At 44.8% G+C, this 18,787-nt stretch overlaps 1 protein-coding gene across 1 annotated transcript in view; it reads right to left on the reverse strand.

The window, feature by feature from the left end:
* Window positions 1-1,648: 1,648 nt before the first annotated feature.
* HOMER2 (homer scaffold protein 2) overlaps window positions 1,649-18,787 on the reverse strand; it is a 76,155-nt gene continuing 59,016 nt past the window's right edge. The window contains exons 4-9 of the mRNA XM_033167388.1: window positions 17,765-17,857; window positions 16,548-16,687; window positions 12,832-12,988; window positions 10,978-11,088; window positions 3,886-3,966; window positions 1,649-2,247 (exon numbers count right to left, since the gene is read on the reverse strand). Of these exons, the coding sequence (XP_033023279.1) occupies window positions 2,059-2,247; window positions 3,886-3,966; window positions 10,978-11,088; window positions 12,832-12,988; window positions 16,548-16,687; window positions 17,765-17,857 (771 nt within the window). The 3' untranslated portion in view covers window positions 1,649-2,058. The remainder of the gene's footprint in view (window positions 2,248-3,885; window positions 3,967-10,977; window positions 11,089-12,831; window positions 12,989-16,547; window positions 16,688-17,764; window positions 17,858-18,787) is intronic.

The raw sequence follows: 18,787 nt of genomic DNA on the forward strand, positions 1-18,787 counted from the left end.
TCCCATCAGCTCCAGCTAGCATGGCCAAGGTGATGGAAGACATAGCCCCCAAGCATGTAGAAGGCACAAGGTTGGGAAGGTTTGTACAGTGCTTGGTATGAGATACGACTCTGCCCCAGGACCCGTTTTTTGTAATTCCAGGGGTTCAAGCCCTGAAAGAAGCTGAAGATACTAACAAGGAGTGTTTCAGAGGATGTGAAAATGACTTTCTCGTTTCGTCCCAGCTGTGACCACCACCAGCCTAGATTCACCCGGAATTAAAGAGCAGGTCTTTGGGGACAGAGCAGAAACAAACCTTCAAGGTGGATTGATGTCCCGGGATGTTCCTTTTTAGGCAGCCATGTGTCTTGGTGCTTAGTTTGAAGACACCCCTCTGAATGTGCTGGGGGTTGAACTCTTGGGTGGATACTTAATTCTAAAACCCAGTTGCAACCAGTGCCACTGCCCGCAACAACTCTTCCATTGGCCCTCCCTCCTCCAATTCGTGCCTGTTTGCTGCTGCATCTAATATATTTACATCAGGCACCAACCTCATAGACAGTACAGCACCAATTAAACACTTTCCCCCCCTTGTTGCCCAGACTTTTGGCAACAATTGAGAAATTCAGAACCCTTTATTTATCGTTTACCTGCTCCTTTGTCTTACTTCCACCTTTATTTCCATATCACTTTTACTTTTATCCTAACAGGCTCTTTAAATCTTTATGATGGTTTAAAGTCTTTGTTGCAACCAACGCCTGAGGTTTCTCTGGGTGAAGAGGTGGAACGGAAATGGTTTAAAAACAAATACCTGTATCCTGGATGTAAAGATGCTGCTGCCAGCCAGCAACTGGCTGTGGCAGCAACTTGTAGGGCCAACTGCTTACATCAGGGATGGGAAACCTGTTCCAGCCCAAGGGCCACATGCTCTTCTGGGCCCCTTTCCAAGGGCTACATGCCAGTGGATGGAGCAAAGAGCGTAAATGTTACCACTCACACAGCCTGCTCTGTTCTCCATCCGGGGAAGCAAAGGGCATTGCCAGAATTCAAGGGCAAATTCCAGCCAGGCAAAAACACTTGTGGTATAAAGCAGGACCAGCGAGGGATGTGGTGTTGGAGAACTTCCAAGGGACAGCTGGAGAGGCATTTGACTCCTGGGCCTGAGGTTCCCTACTAAACACCCTTTGCTCCGGGAGTGAACTGACCCTGGATCCTAGGAAGAATGCCCATTTCCCCGGCATTCAGATGGCTAATGTACAGCATGTGCATTTCTAAACATCCTCAAAGGCTTGGAAACTGCCAACCAACTTTGGGTAACTACCTCCACGTCCATTCTACCAGAAGTGCAAAGAGCCACACCTGAACACATTGTGATTTCTACACTGATTTCAAATGCACATTGTTGAACATGGCAAATTCTGTATGAAAAGGCCTCGTGGGTATTTTTATTTTTTTAAAAAGCCACCACTGAATTCTTCAAATGAGGCTTCACAATTTGATCCTAAGGCCATTAGCATCTACTTAAATAATATTTCTCTACCTGCCAATGGCTGTTCCCAAGTGCATTTTTCTTTTTCAAGCCCATGGACGAACTGCAAACATCTTCTCTCATCTTCACTGTGGTCTGTTACACACACACACACAAATAAAACTGCACAGGGCTTGATAATCAAGATTAGGAAAAGGCTCGCTTCCTGTTTCTATGGTTGCAGCAGCCCTTAAGATAGAAATTTCCCTGCAACAACTAATGCATATTCATTTTAAGGTAGGTCTAGTTCCTTTTTCCTGAGGCAAGAACCCTCCCCCACCTGTTCACAAACCCTCAAAGTCCAGAAGCAGCACGATAAACGAAGCTCTACCTTTAAAAAAAGGAAAGGGAACAACAATTTTTGGAAGGAAAGAAAGAAAAGGAAGAATGGGTAGTGGGGGAGAGAACCATTAAATCTTTAAATTCTATGTACAAGTCACATTGCAAACAAGAAGAATACTCTGGTTATTTTTCGTGTGGAACAGACATTTAGGATTAAAATGCACACCCACCAAATGTTAGTTTACAAAAAAGATATATGTTGCTATTCCCTAGTTATCAACTCCCAGCTTAGATAGTCCTTGCCGGAAGTCATGCAATTCATCGATCTTTCCATCTAGTACGTCTAAAAAAGTTTGTAACTCAGTCTTAAGGTTGTTTTGTCTGTGTTTGCTCTCTTCCACCTCTGTCCTTAGAGCTCTGACTTTCTCTTCCAGGTCTTTATTCCTTTTCTCAGCAGCCTTAAAAAAGAAAAAAAAAAGTTGCAGAAAAGTCTCAACAATAACATGGAAAAGAGCAAATGCCCTCCCCACACCTGCCCCATCGCTGCAACTCTTATTTATTGTGTCCACTGCAAACCTACCTGCAAGCAAACTCTGTCAGGGGAAAGGCTATTATATTAATCTGACTGCTTCACAGAAGGATGTGGAAGAGCTGCTTTGCCTTGAATGAGGTCACTTTGGGCAGCTTCTGGCTGGAATTTATGTGCCCTGCTCTGCATATATTACTGCCATTGCTAGCGCTTCAGAATTTGTTCTAAACATTATCTGAAGTTGGTTTGGGTCCTGGTTCACCCATCCACAAAATATACAACCTGACAAAACAGCGCCTGGGAACTGATACTGTTTCGTTCCAGAACTCAATGTCATTTTTTAAAAATAATAATAATTTAAAAGAAAGAAAAAGAAATATCTGGAGTCTCACTGGCTGAATGTGTAGGAAGACAGTGAGAAAATCATCATCATCATCATCATCATCGTCATCTTTAAGTTCCCTAGCAATGGAGTTTACATCATCAATATAAGCCTGTACTTAAAATGCTTTGCCCCAGAGGATAGAGTCCCATGCTGGCTCTCCTCAACCAATTCATGATGCATGGGTTGAGAGGAAAGATTTGCAGATGAAGCCGTTCCTAAATTGTGAAACAGGGTTGTACGTCTTCTTCAGGCTTGAACTTCCAAGGCAGAAGAAGGGTAAGTCAGTGGAGTGCCAGCAGCCCAGGATAGAACTGAGGGCTCTCTCATCCCTTTCAGTAATTCAGACCCCTCCTTGAACATACTGCTTTCATTGAAAAATATGTCTCCAGCCATGGGTGCAGCCAGGGGAGTATGGGGAGGGGGGCAGCTGCCCCCCCTAAATCAAGTAAACAAATCAAAATATTTAACTGACCAATTGCATCACAGATTACTCACCTAACATAAAGCCTGCCCCCCCCCCCCTAAATCCTGGCTATGCCCATGTCTCCAGCTCTTTTATTTCGTGGAGATAAGGAACACAGAACATGGGAGGTGGTATTCTAACCAATTGCACACTAATGCAATTAAATAAATGGAAGCATGAATTTATGATTTGGTGGTTCTGCAGTTATTCCCTGGTTCCCTTAGGCTGCTTTGAGTCTGTTCTCAAGGTGACTTTTAGGGACCTGTGACCAGGGAGTCCACTTCTCCCCTCCTACTAGAGCACTCATTCCTTGTCAGGTCCTGCAAAGACACCATTGCACTAAGCCATTATTGTGTTATTAAGGTGCCTTAATATTTCCCATCTGTGTTGTGATTATATCAATGGGAAGGATCCTGCATGAATGGAAGGGGAAATGCTGTGGCTACTTCCCTACTGCTTGGCTCTCCAAGCAAGCAAGTAAGCAGCATTATCCTGACATGACCCCAGAGGAGTAGAGGACCAAGAGGGAAAACTGGGTAAAAGTTAAGAGGGAATCGTTTTTCCAACACCTTCGCATCTCTACCTGAGCCATCATCATCCAGCATGAATCATACGTTTCAGTTTCTCCAACATAAACAATCTGGCTATAGGTCTTAAGTGGAGTATAATTTTCCTTTTAAAACTGAAAATGCATGCTGAATAATAATAACCATTCATACCTGCAATTTCTCAGATACTGTTTCACATTCTGTCATCAACTCTGGTATGATTTCACCCTGTTTCCGAAGATCCTCTATTTCCTAGAGAAAGTAACACAAAAATATAGAGGTTACGTATTTCAACAAGAGAATAAAACCTTTTTAAAAAATCAGCACCAGCCATATACACATAACCCAGCCTTCAGAAATATATACAGGCACCCCACCTCAATTTATGCACATTTAATTCACATGCGACCGTGCATATAAGCAATCCCAGAAACCCAGAAGTGGGGGGGGGGGGGCGCAGAGGCCTGAAGAGGCTCAACAAAGTCCTACTGTGTCTCCAGCTTGCAAGGAGACTCTCCCTGGAGCCTGAAGGGGGTTGTCCTCTTTGGGCTCCTAGGAGGGTCTCCATGTGAGCCAGAGGCACAGTGGAGGTTTGTTCAGCCTCCCAGCTAACAGCTGATGTGCAGAAAAGCAGCAGCAATAGCTGCTGCGCTTTCCCACACACCAGCTGCTAGCAGGAATGTCTAGTGCGCCTCCGGCTCACACAACCCGGATAGGTAGAGAGACTTAGTGGGGCTTTGCTGAGCACAGCCTCAACAAGTCTCTGGCTCACTGAGACGACCCCCCCCTCCAGAGTCCAAAGAAGACGCCCCCTTCGGGTTCTGGGGAGGGTCTCTTCACGAGCAAGAGGCACAGTAGGACTTTGTTGAGGCTCTTCAGGCCTCTCACCCCACTTCTAGGTTTATGGGGCTGCTCCCCATTTACACACATTTCATGTATGTGTGCAAGGGGTCAGAATGCAACCCCGGCATAAATGGGGAATCGCCTGTGTTTAAATATCAGGACTTTAAATGAAGTGGCTATATGAAATTAGCATTTGGGGGTGGGTGGGAACCAATAAACAGAAAAATTTTTGCACTGCCAAAGGCAATGAGCCTTTTCAGTAGTGGCTACTGTCTGTGGAATGCTCTTCCAGGCAAGAAGATGTGGCTGGTTCTGTCTCTGTCAGCTCTTAGGCACCAGGCTAAGACCTTTCTGTTTCCCCAAGTTGTTAGTTAATTAATGCTTCCTTCTATGTTGGTGCTTACCTTTTAGTGGGCTTGGTCCTTATTAACATACTGCTAGAAGGGCATTTTATTTATCCTGCATTTTGCTTTCCCCCCTTTTCTTTTCAGCCTTTGAATAGTTTTCATGAGTTGCATTTTATTTTTGTCAAGTTGCTTTGAGATTTTTTTTGTATTGTAAAAAATGATAAAGGAAACAACACATCCCAATTCAGATTATCACCAAACTATGATGTGCGTGTGTAAACACTTCAACACATGCTTCCTCCTTTACACTCTGTTTTGCTTCCTGATTTGCACTGTACAAATTGGGCAAGCTATGGTTTCTGCAAACCATAGGTTGTCCCTAAAGCAGTACTGGAAACCAGCATTTACCAGTAAACAAGATTGTCTCCCTGCTTATTTAACTTATATGCAGAATTCACCATGCGAAAGGCTGGACTGGATGAATCCCAAACCGGAATTAAGATTGCCGGAAAAAATATCAACAACCTCAGATATGCTGATGACACAACCTTGATGGCAGAAAGTGAGGAGGAATTAAAGAACCTTTTAATGAGGGTGAAAGAGGAGAGCGCTAAATATGGTCTGAAGCTCAACATCAAAAAAACTAAGATCATGGCCACTGGTCCCATCACCTCCTGGCAAATAGAAGGGGAAGAAATGGAGGCAGTGAGAGATTTCACTTTCTTGGGTTCCATGATCACTGCAGATGGTGACAGCAGTCACGAAATTAGAAGACGCCTGCTTCTTGGGAGAAAAGCAATGACAAACCTAGACAACATCTTAAAAAGCAAAGACATCACCTTGCCGACAAAGGTCCGTATAGTTAAAGGTATGGTTTTCCCAGTAGTAATGTATGGAAGTGAGAGCTGGACCATAAAGAAGGCTGATCGCCGAAGAATTGATGCTTTTGAATTATGGTGCTGGAGGAGACTCTTGAGAGTCCCATGGACTGCAAGAAGATCAAACCTATCCATTCTCAAAGAAATCAGCCCTGAGTGCTCACTAGAAGGACAGATCCTGAAGTTGAGGCTCCAGTACTTTGGCCACCTCATGAGAAGAGAAGACTCCCTAGAAAAGACCCTGATGTTGGGAAAGATGGAGGGCACAAGGAGAAGGGGACGACAGAGGATGAGATGGTTGGACAGTGTTCTCGAAGCTACTAACATGAGTTTGGCCAAACTGCGGGAGGCAGTGAAGGATAGGCGTGCCTGGCGTACTCTGGTCCATGGGGTCATGAAGAGTCGGACACGACTGAACGACTGAACAACAACAACAAGATTTCCAGTCCTGCTTTGGAAGCAAGCTATAGTTTGTGCAAAACATAATTTATTGGATTTGGTTGTTATACTAAACTATAGAAACTGCAACCATGAAGGGGAGCATGGGAACCCAAATCCTGTGTTGGTGCCCAAAATAAGTCAAAATTTGGCCAGGCCACCTGAACCATACCTCTTGGAATTAAGGGGGCAGCAATTTGGAATTGCTATGGCTGCAGAATGAACTCTGTTTGATTTTACCCTTGTTGTTGTTCAGTCGTTCAGTCATGTCCGACTCTTCGTGACCCCATGGACCAGAGCACGCCAGGCACGCCTATCCTTCACTGCCTCTCGCAGTTTGGCCAAACTCATGCCAGTCGCTTCGAGAACACTGTCCAACCATCTCATCCTCTGTCGTCCCCTTCTCCTTGTGCCCTCCATCTTTCCCAACACCAGGGTCTTTTCTAGGGAGTCTTCTCTTCTCATGAGGTGGCCAAAGTACTGGAGCCTCAACTTCACGATCTGTCCTTCTAGTGAGCACTCAGGGCTGATTTCTTTTTGCCCTTAATGTTCCCTATTGGCTCAAGGTGATACAAACAATACGTACGCCAAAGCTCTTTTCAGGGATGATATTGCTAACACTCTCAACAATCAGGCTGGTTAAAAGAGCCCCAAGCACAAGGAAATTGCTTAGGGCGGTGGATTCTGATGGATTTTAAGACATCTCCCAGCAGCTTTTCCCAAAGAAAAAATGTCATGCTTTTTAACCCTGGCCCTTTGCACAGGTAATGGCATTCATAAAGAGCAGTATTTTGTAACTTTCAGTACTCCCACTCAGCCGGAAAATGGGCTCATTAATATTACAGACTTCTTTCTCACTTGCTGTGGAGGGCTGCCCCAACTTGCATCCAGGCTGTGTGCTCTTACATGAGCAGCCACAAAACAACCCAGACACAAGCTATTCTTGGCTTTGCAAGACGAGACCAGTGTGCACTCTGCTCAGTGTGAAACTCCACAAAAGGAGCATCTTTGAAAACCTTGTATTTAGAGGAACACCGGGAGGCCAAGGAAGAATGACAGAGCAGCAAGGCAGATGTAAATATTTTAAATTTGAACTGCACTGCCCCTCAACTTGGAAACCTTGGCAAGCAGCAGCAGCAAGATGTACAACCCCCCCCCCCACAGCATAGGAGAGTTGCCCCTTCCAAAAAGATGGCCGCCGCTGTCCACTTAAGACAGTGAGGATAATTGGTTGAGGAAATTGGGGTCCAGGAATCAGTCCACACTCTTCCAAGCAGGCGGTGGGCACAAGCAGAACTCCCAGCATTGACAGTCAGTGGTGTACACCAAAACTGCAGCAGCTTGGACCCTTGGGTGCTGGAGGTGGAGAATTCCCTCCCCCAGCAATTCCCATTTTTGCATGTTTTGCAGAATGTCTGTCCAAGGATGAATCACCCCTACTATTCTGATTAAGTCTCTGTCACTTAATCACTTGCTGTAGGTCTCTTGTTTATTATTACCTCAATCCATTTCCCCCCTCCCACCTTGTGTAATATGAATTTTCATGTGTAGGTGTAACTGTGTGTGTCTCGATAATTTAATGAAGCACAAAATAGTTTGGATTCTTGGGCGTCAGATAAATGCTTAGGGTTGTGATAAAATTTAAAAAAAATGAGTTGGTGTGACCGCAAAACGTTTCAGCTTTCTAATCTATTAATTACCAGTATTCATTCTTGGGTAGCCACCCCCTACACCCCCCCTTGCACAGGGTCCACAGAGAAGAGCCTCTGATGAAGATTGCAGGGCAGGGGTGGCCCAGGATGTCTTGCCACTAGAGGCGAAAACCCTAGCTGTGCTCCCCACTGCCGGGTACTTGACACCTCCTGCTCAATCCTGCTGCTGTGCTCATCTTCCCCAGGTTAACTCAAAGAGGGTGAGCAGGAGGAAGACAGTGGCCCAGGAGCAAATAGAGGAGTTGCCATTTGAGCATGCTGCTGCAGCCGCCAGGGTTGTGGAGGTGGCAAGCATCTAGGAGCAGTGAGTGCCCGGCAGTGACAAGAGCTGGGAGCCAACCACCAGGTGCCCAGCAGTGGCAAGAGGCAGGAGGCAGCAGCAGAGGCGCCAGCTCCACCTGTGCAGTTGGGGGGGGGGAAGCATGATGGTGTGAGGAGTGGTAGCACTGCTGCTGGTGGAGAGGCAACAGGAGGTGCAGCCCCAGCTACTGGCAGTGGCTTCTCCTCCTCTCAGGATGATGCCCTCTCACAGCTTGCTTCAGACTGCTTCGTGGACTGCCTGTCTGTGTTGCAGGGTCTGGGCTGGCTTATAAGGTGGGTGGGTGGTCCTTAAGGTTTCGTGGTACCAAGCTGAACTGAACCCAGAAACTAATTGGGTTTTTGTGTCTGTGTAAATTCCAAAGCTAAACTCTAGTTGTGTCTCTGCCTCGGCCCGATCAAGCCACCTTAATCCCTTATTCCAGTTCAAGGAATACTTGCATGCTACAACAAGAAGGTTTTTTGCGCTGTGTCACCATTATCCTAAGATGTCAATCTTCCTCCCAGCTGCAGCTGCTGAAAGCAGGAAGAGGCGGGTGGGGAAACAAGGAGGAATAGATCTGAGACAGCCCCAACAAGTTTTCCAGACAGCTGTTAATTCAGTACAATGCAATTGTCTGTCAGGGACCAGGAGTTAGGTTCCTCTTCTGCAGGTGAGGAACAGTTGAGGAATCTGAACAAGAAGCGGAAGGGCATGCAGGGACAGCCTCAGAAGCGCTGCTTCCCAGTGAGCCTGTACAGCCAGAGCCTCTCTGGCCTGAGGATGTGGCATTGTATCAGAGTTCTGCCCTACCTTACAGCCTGCCCTGCCCTCATCGAGCCTGAACCTCGCCTTACCTTGCATCCAGTCAGAACCTTGTCCTGCATCCAGCATGAAATCATCTGGCCTTGACTTGCACAAAAAGGGTCATATCTTTTAGTACTGCTCTATTCTGCCTTGGTCAGGCCACACCTGGAGTAAGGTAAAGGTAAAGGACCCCTGGACGGTTAAGTCCAGTCAAAGGAGACTATGGGGTTGCGGCGCTCATCTCGCTTTCAGGTCGAGGGAGCTGGCATTTGTCCACAGACAGCTTTCCGGGTCACATGGCCAGCAGGACTAAACCGCTTCTGGTGCAACGGAACACCGTGACGGAAACCAGAGCGCACAGAAACACCGTTTACCTTTCCACCACAGTGGTACCTATTTATCTACTTGCACTGGTGTGCTTTCAAACTGCTAGGCTGGCAGGAGCTGGGACAGAGCAACGGGAGCTCACCCTGTTGCGGGGATTTGAACCACCGACCTTCTAATCGGCAAGCCCAAGAGGCTTAGTGGTTTAGACCACAGTGCCACCCGCACCCACCCCTGCTCGATTCTGCCTTGGTCAAGCCACACCTGGAGTACTGTGTCTAGTTCAGTTTAAGGACTGTAGAGTTGGAAGGGACCACATGGGTCATCTAGTCCATGCTCTACCAACGAATCTAGGATATTGACAAGGGGAAACATATGCAGAGGAGGGCAGCCAAGATGATAAAGTGGCTGGAAACAAGGCCTTATGAGGAACAGTTGAGGGAGTTGGGTATGTTCAGAAGAGAAGACTGAGAGGTGAAAGGATAGCAATCTTTAAATATCTCAAGGGCTGTCACATGGAAGATGGGGGAAGCTTGTTTTCTCCTGCTCCGGAGGGCAGGACCTGAACTAGTGGGTTAAAATTACCATGAAGGTGATTCCAACTAAACTTTAGGAAGAACTTTCTGATTGTAAGCGTTACTTGACGGTGGAACAAACTGCCTCAGAGAGTGGTCAGCTCTTCTTCATAGGAGGTTTTGAAGCAGCAGTTGGATGACCATCTGTCAGGGATTCCTTAGGCTTGATCCCTGCATTGCAGGGGGTCGGACAAGATGGCCCTTGGGATACCTTCCAACTCTACAATTCTATGCTTCTTTTGTTTTGTCCCTTGTATTGAGCATATGGAGTTGAAACCAAGAAGGAAATTATGGTATAGACAATACAACGCGCAACAGCTTTCAAGAGATCTATATAAACATCTTCCAACACTGAGTAGCTGTTGGACTGGAATAGCTTGACAACCCTATGAGGTTGGTTAGGCTGAGAGGCCAGTGACTGCCCCAAGACCACCCAGTGAGCTTCAAGGCCGAGTGGTGATTTGGTCTCCTGGGTCCGTAGTTCAACACTCTAATCACTGCATCAAACTGTGTCTCTCTGGTTTCCTCTGCGTGGAAGAAAAACACCTTCCTTGCACATTTCTCAAAGGACAAATCCCAGGATTCTTTGGAAGAAGGTTGCAGTATACACGTACCTTAAGAAGGGTACCGACCATGACTTCTACCTGCCCCTGTGGGTTTTCTAACCCTTCCAGCTTCCCCAGGAGGGCTCAGTTTGCTCACTTAGAAAACAAAAACCATTCTACCCAACTTAAAATTTTGTCCAGCTTTTGTTACTGCATTGAAACAAAACAAAACAAAAATTAGAATAAGGTCCCAAGGTAAAACAGACAAGAGCACACAAAAGCCTAATGTTTTTCTAGGAACCCATGGCATTTTCAGGAGCATCGGTCATGTTATTGTGCCCTAAGACTCTAGGGTTTGCTCAGCTTCTAAAGTAATATGCATTAGGGTTTTGTTTTTGTTTTACAAGTACCGTGGAAGCGGATTGATTCCCCAAAGATGCTGTGGCTGCATGTCCACAGCTTTAAGCACTTCATTACCATTCTTTGTTTTACATACCAGCTCCTTGTCTTGCAGCTCTGCTTCCAATTCCTGGAGGCGCCTGCTCAACTGCGCATTTCGTTCTCTCTCCTTGTCTATTTCATTGCACTGCTCTTCCAGCTCGTCAATCTTAAAGAAGGGTTGAAAGGAGCCAGTCTGAGTTCCCAATCCACTACAAATACTCATGATTTGCTTTTCACATTTTTAAATAATGAAAACATCGCAGGAAAATAAGGAGATAGCAGCAGGTTGCTAAAGGGGCTGGGGGAAGGCCTAGACCAGGGTTTCTCAAACTTGGGTCTCCAGTTGTTTTTGGACTACAGTTCCCATAATCCCTGACTGTCAGGGATGATGAGAGTTGTAGTCCAAAACCAGCTAGAGACTGATTTAAAACACTTGTTTGTTAAGGGTTTGTTAAGGGTTGCTAGAAATTGTAACTCTGATGGATAAACTACAACACCCAGAATTCTTTGAGGGAAACAAGTGTTCTTCAGGTGTGCTTTGGAGGGAGAAGCAAAGAGGCTGCAACTACAGCAAAAAGGCTTGTGTATAGGTCAGCTTATGAAGCCAAGATGCAATCATCCAAACGCAGCCAGTGTGTTCAAAGTGCAGGTCCTTGTGAAGGAAAAAAGAACTCCTCTCCGCATAGTTCTTCCAGCACTGAGCAAAGCTGCCTTTCCCCACAAATCAAGTTCAGTGTTGTGGGATTCTTGCTATAAGTAGCATTGATGGAAACCAAAAACCCCTGCTGTCAATAAACTTCTGCCAGGAGTGTGTGGGCCAATTAAAATCTTTTGAAATATCACACCATATTATTTAGTGGCAGTGCACACTACTATTCCTGGACTGCTCCAGGAAAAGTTTACACCTTTTTGTTATTCTCCCCTGACATTTACATTCAGTACATCTAATATTGGGCAAAACAGTTTTTAGCAGACAGGAATGATTGTGCCTTCACCTCTCTCTCTCTCCAGCAATTTTTGGACTATCCCAGGGCAACTCAGCACAGCTAGGTATGCATGAAGCGGCACCAGGATTTTTATATTGGCTAAAATGTATTTTAAGTTCTTAAATTTTATTTTTGCAAGTTGCCAATGCATTACATAAGTGAAATAAATGGATCTACCTCCAAGGTGTGTTGCCGACCAGGATCCATAGGCTAGCTATTAAGTATAGATACTAAAATATTCATCCCAGAGTAAGAACCAATTTATTTGTTGCCACAAATGCCTAAGACCCCTGTTCTTCTCACAGAGCTATACAGTGGACCCTCTGGATATGAATTAAATTCGTCCGTCCGCAACCCCGAAAAGTCTGTAGGCAGAGGTGCCGCCTCTGCGCACGTTGCGATTGAGCGCTTCTGCGCATGAAGTGTATACTTCCGGGTTTTCCGCGTTTGTAACCCAAAAGTTACATATCCAGAGCAGTACGTAACTAGAGGGTCCACTGTAGTTCCCTGAATGGTTTAACAATAAATCTCTCTTCCCAAGGAACCCTCAGAACCCTGCAGTTCTTGTCCAATGCTCCAATCCAGAGATGGTGGCCCTCGAGACCATGGGCCCCTCCTTTGGACATGTCCCCTCCTCAAGCCACAGCCCTGACTAGCTGCTGCTGCAGCAGCAGCAGCAACATCTGAGCTCTCCTCTTTTGGAGCCTTCGCCCTTCCTGGAGCTGTCCAGGGTACCATTGAAACTTTGCCTTTGTAAACTGCCCAAACCGTCATTCAAAAGAGATGGTTCCCCAAAAGGAAATGCAGCCCTCGGGGCTGGAGAAGTTTCCTCACTCCTCATCTAATCATTACAGCACACTGGCATGTTTTCTGACTAATAAAATGAGTAAAGCACCGCCATTTCAATTTGCTGCATCCAATACCTTGCTCCTAAGTTGATCGTTCTCATCTTTGCAAATGGAAAACTGTTTCTTCCAGTGTTCTATGCTGGCTGCAGATTCTTGGAGTGCAGAAGTCAGTCTGGCATTGCTCTCCCTAAGGCTGTGCAGTTCCGTTTCCCATTTCTTTACATTGGAGGAGCTAAAAGAAAGGTGGGGGGGGGGAAATCACACAAACATTGGAGCTTTCTCAATATTTTTTCTATAGACCAGATAAGAGGCACTCATTATGCAGCATATAAAATACCTCAGAACTGGGAGGGGCAAGTGGTTTGAAATATACATAATCCTGATTAACAGGGATGGATTAAGCATTTTAAAGATTAATCACACACACACTTTCCAGTTTCTCTCTCTCTCTCTCTCTCACACACATATATATATTTGTGTGTGTGTGTGTGTGTGTGTGTGTGTGTGTGTGTGTTCATTCAAGTTTACTACAATACAACAGCTCTGCTCATGGCATAATACCTTCGTATTTGGTGAATATTACTCATATTCATATTTATTGTTACAGCAGGACAAATAAAACAAACTTTATACCTCATGAATTGTGGGCCTTCTTATGCTAATCTTCTACAAATGTATTCCAGTTCTGCAAAAAAAAACCTGTTGGTTTTTTTTGGTCTCCCTTCTTGCATCTTTATATAACTCGTAAGCTCTATCGGGCCATTCCATTGTCACGGGTGGGACACCTGGACCATGTTTTTTGGTATTCACACATATGTAACAATGTAAATATACATAAAAATTAACAACCAAAATTTAAACTATGTTCTTAATAAGATACTGAACATTTTACTAATTTTTTATTATTTTTATGGATATTTTTGACAATTTTATTAAATGTTAAAGTATTGTCATGGGTGGGACAAAAAAAGGACATGGAGCTTGAGATAAGTTTGATTTATGGAAAAACTCTGTGAGTTGGGAGGTGAATCAATGATAAACTCAGCATATCTGTTTAAATCAATGTTTATTGGTTACAACTATGCAATCAGAAATTAAGTTTAAGAAATTGAACAATACAAAATTAAGGAAAAAATGCTGTCACGGGTGGGACAATCATCAGAAAACTTTTAACTTGAACACTTCTGTGTAGACTACGTGGGTGGACTTTTGAAAAGAAGGTCCATAAACTGAACTTCTTTTGTCTTTAGCTTTAAAAAAATGGTTAGACTGCACGTTTGGAATCTTCCTCACCAAAGTCCAGCGCTCATCTAGCATCCTTATCAGGCTCATTTTTCATGGAATGGCCCTAATATCCTTACTTTCTCAATTCCCGCTGTCACCTTATGAGTTTATAGCCATTTGTTATGTCCAGCCTTCCAACCATATTCCCAAACTGCAAACGTAACTGGATTACTCAAACCCTTGCAACATTTATTTTGGGCAGTCGTGGAACCAGGGAGTTTCCTAAAGAGAAAACACGTGCCACTTTGCCTGCTTTCACGTGGGCAATTTACTGGAATGGTCACACTCTGCACGCCTACTTTGTGGCAGCAGGGTGCTAAGAGTAAATGGCCGCAGGCCCTTCTTTCGTTCTTAATGCTAGAAAACCTCTCTCATGGGAGGCTGACTGTTAAACACCTCTCTTAGTCAATATCATAAATACATCTGAGGGTGTAACAGTGTCCAAGAACGGTATCGGAATTGTTTTAAATCCTTCCAGCAGGACAAATACATGTGGCGTGGCGAAACTTCTCTGATCCTCTTTAAACAGCATAAAGGTATAAAGTCTCTTAGCGAAAACAAAACAAGGCACACAAAGTGACCCACAAAAGCTTCTCTCTGTCTCTCTCTCACACACAGAGCACTATTTGCATTGCTCTAGTATTGGTGGATAACAATAGACCTCCTACTTATTTGATTTTGGCTTCCAACAAGTTTGACCATGTTTGGGTGGGCCTGTGTTTGAAGGGGCAGGGGAGGAGATTGCCATGTGGGGAACCTCCAGATGTTCCCAGCTCCCACCTCGCATTAGTCTCAGCAAGGATGGGCAGTGGCCAGGGATTGCGGGAACTGGAGTTCAACAACGTTGCACACCACTGTAGGGAATGTTTGAGTCAGAGCATGGAGTTGAAAGGAGCATGGAGTGAGCCAGTGTGGTGTAGTGGTTAGGGGATTGGGCTGGGACCTGGGAGACCCCAGGGTTCAAATCTCCATACAGCCAAAAAGCTCTATGGTTGACCTTGGGCCAGTCATAATCTCTCAGCCTAACCCATTTCATGGGGTTGCTGTGAGGATGAAACAGAGAGGGAGGAGAACCTGATATGTCACCTCAAGCTCCTTGGAGGGAAAGTGGGATAACTGACAGATGGGGTGGTGGTGGGATTTTATTTTATATTTCAGCTAACAATTTGAAAAACAAGAGGGTGGAAATAGGTTTAAGAAGCTACTAGTTCTAACTGCGTATCACCCTAAGCTTCACTTTACTGTGAATTTGGTTTTTTATATGGTTCCTCCAAAAAAAACACTCCCCGTCAGGTTTATACCTTGGGTAACTGCTATGCTTAGAGGGCTTGGACACTTACCCTGATACCTATATTAACACAGTGCTGCTACCGCAGTAATAATGTGGCATGACTTTATCCAGACATGTTTGCAAGATATGCTTGTATTATGTGAACTGCAGTGCTACGTTTATAAAACGTCACAGTTACTGGTGTCCAGAACAGAAAATGACCAATCCACTTAAGAAATAAGCAATATCATAATAAAAAACCATATTAAAAAAGCAAGTTGTAGCAGATTTGAAAGAGCAGCCTGTTAAAAACGTAATTAAATTAAAAACGGATTAAAACACAGCGAAGCAGGAAAAAACAATCAGCTCGGTGGGCCAAACATCTGTTTAAATAAAGAGCTTTTTTGCCTTCTGGCAGAAGAATATCAACAAGAGAACTAGATGAGTTATCTCAGCAGGGAGTTTCAAAGTCAAATCAGAGCCCCCCAACCCCCATAGGATAAAGAGTTTGGATTTGATATCCCGCTTTTCACTACCCGAAGGAGTCTCAAAGCGGCTAACATTCTCCTTTCTCTTCCTCCCCCACAACAAACACTCTGTGAGGTGAGTGGGGCTGAGAGACTTCAGAGAAGTGTGACTGGCCCAAGGTCACCCAGCAGCTGCATGTGGAGGACCGGAGACACGAACCCGGTTCACCAGATTACGAGTCTACCACTCTTAACCACTACACCACACTGGCTCCCAGTTAGTTAGCTCTCAACTCCTGCTTGCTATCTAACCATGCATTTAAAGCAAATGACTTCCCACAAAGAAACTTGGGAACTCTGTGTTGTTGAGGGTGCTGGGAATTGTAGTTCTGTGAGGGGAAACTACAGTTCCCATGATTCTTGTGGGGGCGTATGTGCTTTAAATGTGGTGTGGATCTTCCCTAAGAAGTGGTCGTTGGTGCTAACTGGGACAGACATGGTGGAAAGCAGGGAGGACTAACAGCAGGGGGAGACAGAGACAATGACACAGCGCACCCACCTCCCTCATTGGTTGTGAGTAGGCAGTGAATGGCTGAGGGAAGACTCGGGTTGTTTGGGCAGCGCTCCATCCGCCCTAATACCCCAGCCCCCACTGTTACTACAAAAGAAGTACTCTCCCACTTCGTAAAAAGCGTGGGCACTTCTTTTGGCCTGGGAATGCAGTGACCAACAAATAGCCAACAATAATGTAGTCATGAAAGCAGCTTCACCTCTGGGCTAAGGCAAGTTTCAGTTTGTCATTCTCTGTTTTCAGTTGTGCATCTGAGGGACCGCCGTGCGATGCCTTCTCATCGTCCGTCCCATTGACGCTGGACGCCCGAGTGGAACACGGAGTTTCGCGGCCCGATTCCTGCACAACGCATTCCACAAACCAAGGAAAACCGTTACAATAAAGGCCTGCCGCTTCTTAACACGCTACAACGTGGTCAGAACCCCTGCGTACGCCACGCCCCCCACTATCTTCCAAGTGACCCAAAGGAAACACCTTCTGCAAGAAAGGATAGTCATTGTATTTCAGAGGGCAGGGTCAACGGAATCGGATCACTTGGCGAAATTGTTCCTGGACTGTATCACCTCAGCTTTGAACACTATTGAAAAATTCCCTGTACGCAGAGGTTTTCAAGCCAGGTTGGGAGATGGCTAGGCCCAAACTTCTCCTTAAGTTGCAAAAAAATTCTATTTCAGGGGCAGGCTGAAGGTAGATTCAGATCTACTGGTAGATTTCTGAGTGATTTGCAGCAGATTTCCAATTGTCTCTATCTACCAATGCTTCAACAAGTTCAAGTAAAAATTCAAGTTTGGAAAAAAAAATCTCTATCATGGCTGGTCTTGTGCTAATTGCTTCTCTCTTAACATCAGTGTTCCTTGCTTGTCAATGAGAGTACTAATTGGCTGCCATATGTCTTCATTCAGCAATGCGGGCCAGTTTGGGAGGGTTGTGTTAGAAGCACTGGTGCCTGGGAACTTACAGGTAGATTTGTATGCATTCCAGTGTGCAGGTTTCATGGAGCGAAGTAGAAAACTGGCTTCACCATTTTGTGACTGGCTCTTATTTGCAGATCTTGACATTCTAGCAAAACACAAAAAAGTTCCTGCACCTCTGAATTCTCCCTGCTATGAGTGAAAATGAAGGGAGGTCTGGAGATGCCTTTTTTAAGGATAGTGTGTCCAAACATGTGATTCCCCTTACCTAAGGTTAGATGTCGTACAGTCCAGGAACAGCTTTCTCAGCTCATCTGCTGTATGTGGCATCTGCCATCACCCTGAATCATTTTTGTTGCTGCTGTTAAAATACTTTATTTCTTTGCTAACGCTCACCTGAAGCTGACCTTTGATAGCGTTTTCAACTTCTCTTCTCTTTCACAAAATCCGTTTTCAAATCAACGAGACCATGTTCCCATATTCCACATTCAGATAAATCACTTACTTGGGAATGATTGCTAGAAGTCTCTGTTTTTTCTTGAGACCGCTCTCTTGCCAGTCTGGCAGCTTCTTTCACCTCTTGAAATTTCTCGGCAAACTGAACATAAACAAAAACACATAAGCAAAGTGTTACATTAGGACAGCCGCAAATAACAGCATACTCTAATTGATTTTAAATTAGCCTGCATGAATTATGAAGGTGCATAGAGAAAAGTGAGCTTTAAGGCAGACATGGGCAAACTCGGCCCTCCAGATGTTTTGGGACTACAACTCCCATCATCCCTGACCACTGGTCCTGTTAGCTAGGGATGATGGGAGTTGTAGTCCTGAAACATCTGGAGGGCCGAGTTTGGCTATGCCTGCTTGAAGGTATTCCTCTGGGGCCATCCAAAACAATCAGAAATTGAAGTGGAGGGGTTTTTGTTTTGTTTCTATACAATGAGGTGCTGGTGGGGAACCTCAGGCCAGTAAAAATCAGGCTCCTATGCCTGTTAATTTATTTATTATTTTTTGCATTTTATTGGTATTCAGTTACAAATGAATTAAGATATAAAAAAGGAGAAAGGAAAAAAATATCAGCCACAACAACAACAACAACAACAACAGGTACGCAAAAAGATATATAGCTGCAAGCTGCATAATTAAGATAACATTTAAATGTAGCCCTGAGACGATTTCAGAAAGCACACAATTAACATCTGGATGCAGTTGTGTAACATTGCACACTGGCAGATCTCCTTTCCCCACAGATTAGCTGCAAACTTGGCTAATTCTGATTTATAGAAGGTCAAAATTAGAGCCAAATCACACAGGATGCAAGATAATATATCTACCCAGTATATATCTATTTATTTGTTTCCTATACCATCCTTTGTCCAATTGGGAGCTCAGAGCAATGTACTGCATCATTAAAACACTGTATTAAAACTGATTCTAAAACTCGCCACACGTACCATGCAACCTAATTTAGAACTGTCCTTCCCTCCCTTTTTCTTAACAGGTTGGAGGGGGGGGCGGTGTCCACATT

This window comes from Lacerta agilis, chromosome 13 (assembly GCF_009819535.1).
Source record: "Lacerta agilis isolate rLacAgi1 chromosome 13, rLacAgi1.pri, whole genome shotgun sequence".
Taxonomy (NCBI): domain Eukaryota; kingdom Metazoa; phylum Chordata; class Lepidosauria; order Squamata; family Lacertidae; genus Lacerta; species Lacerta agilis.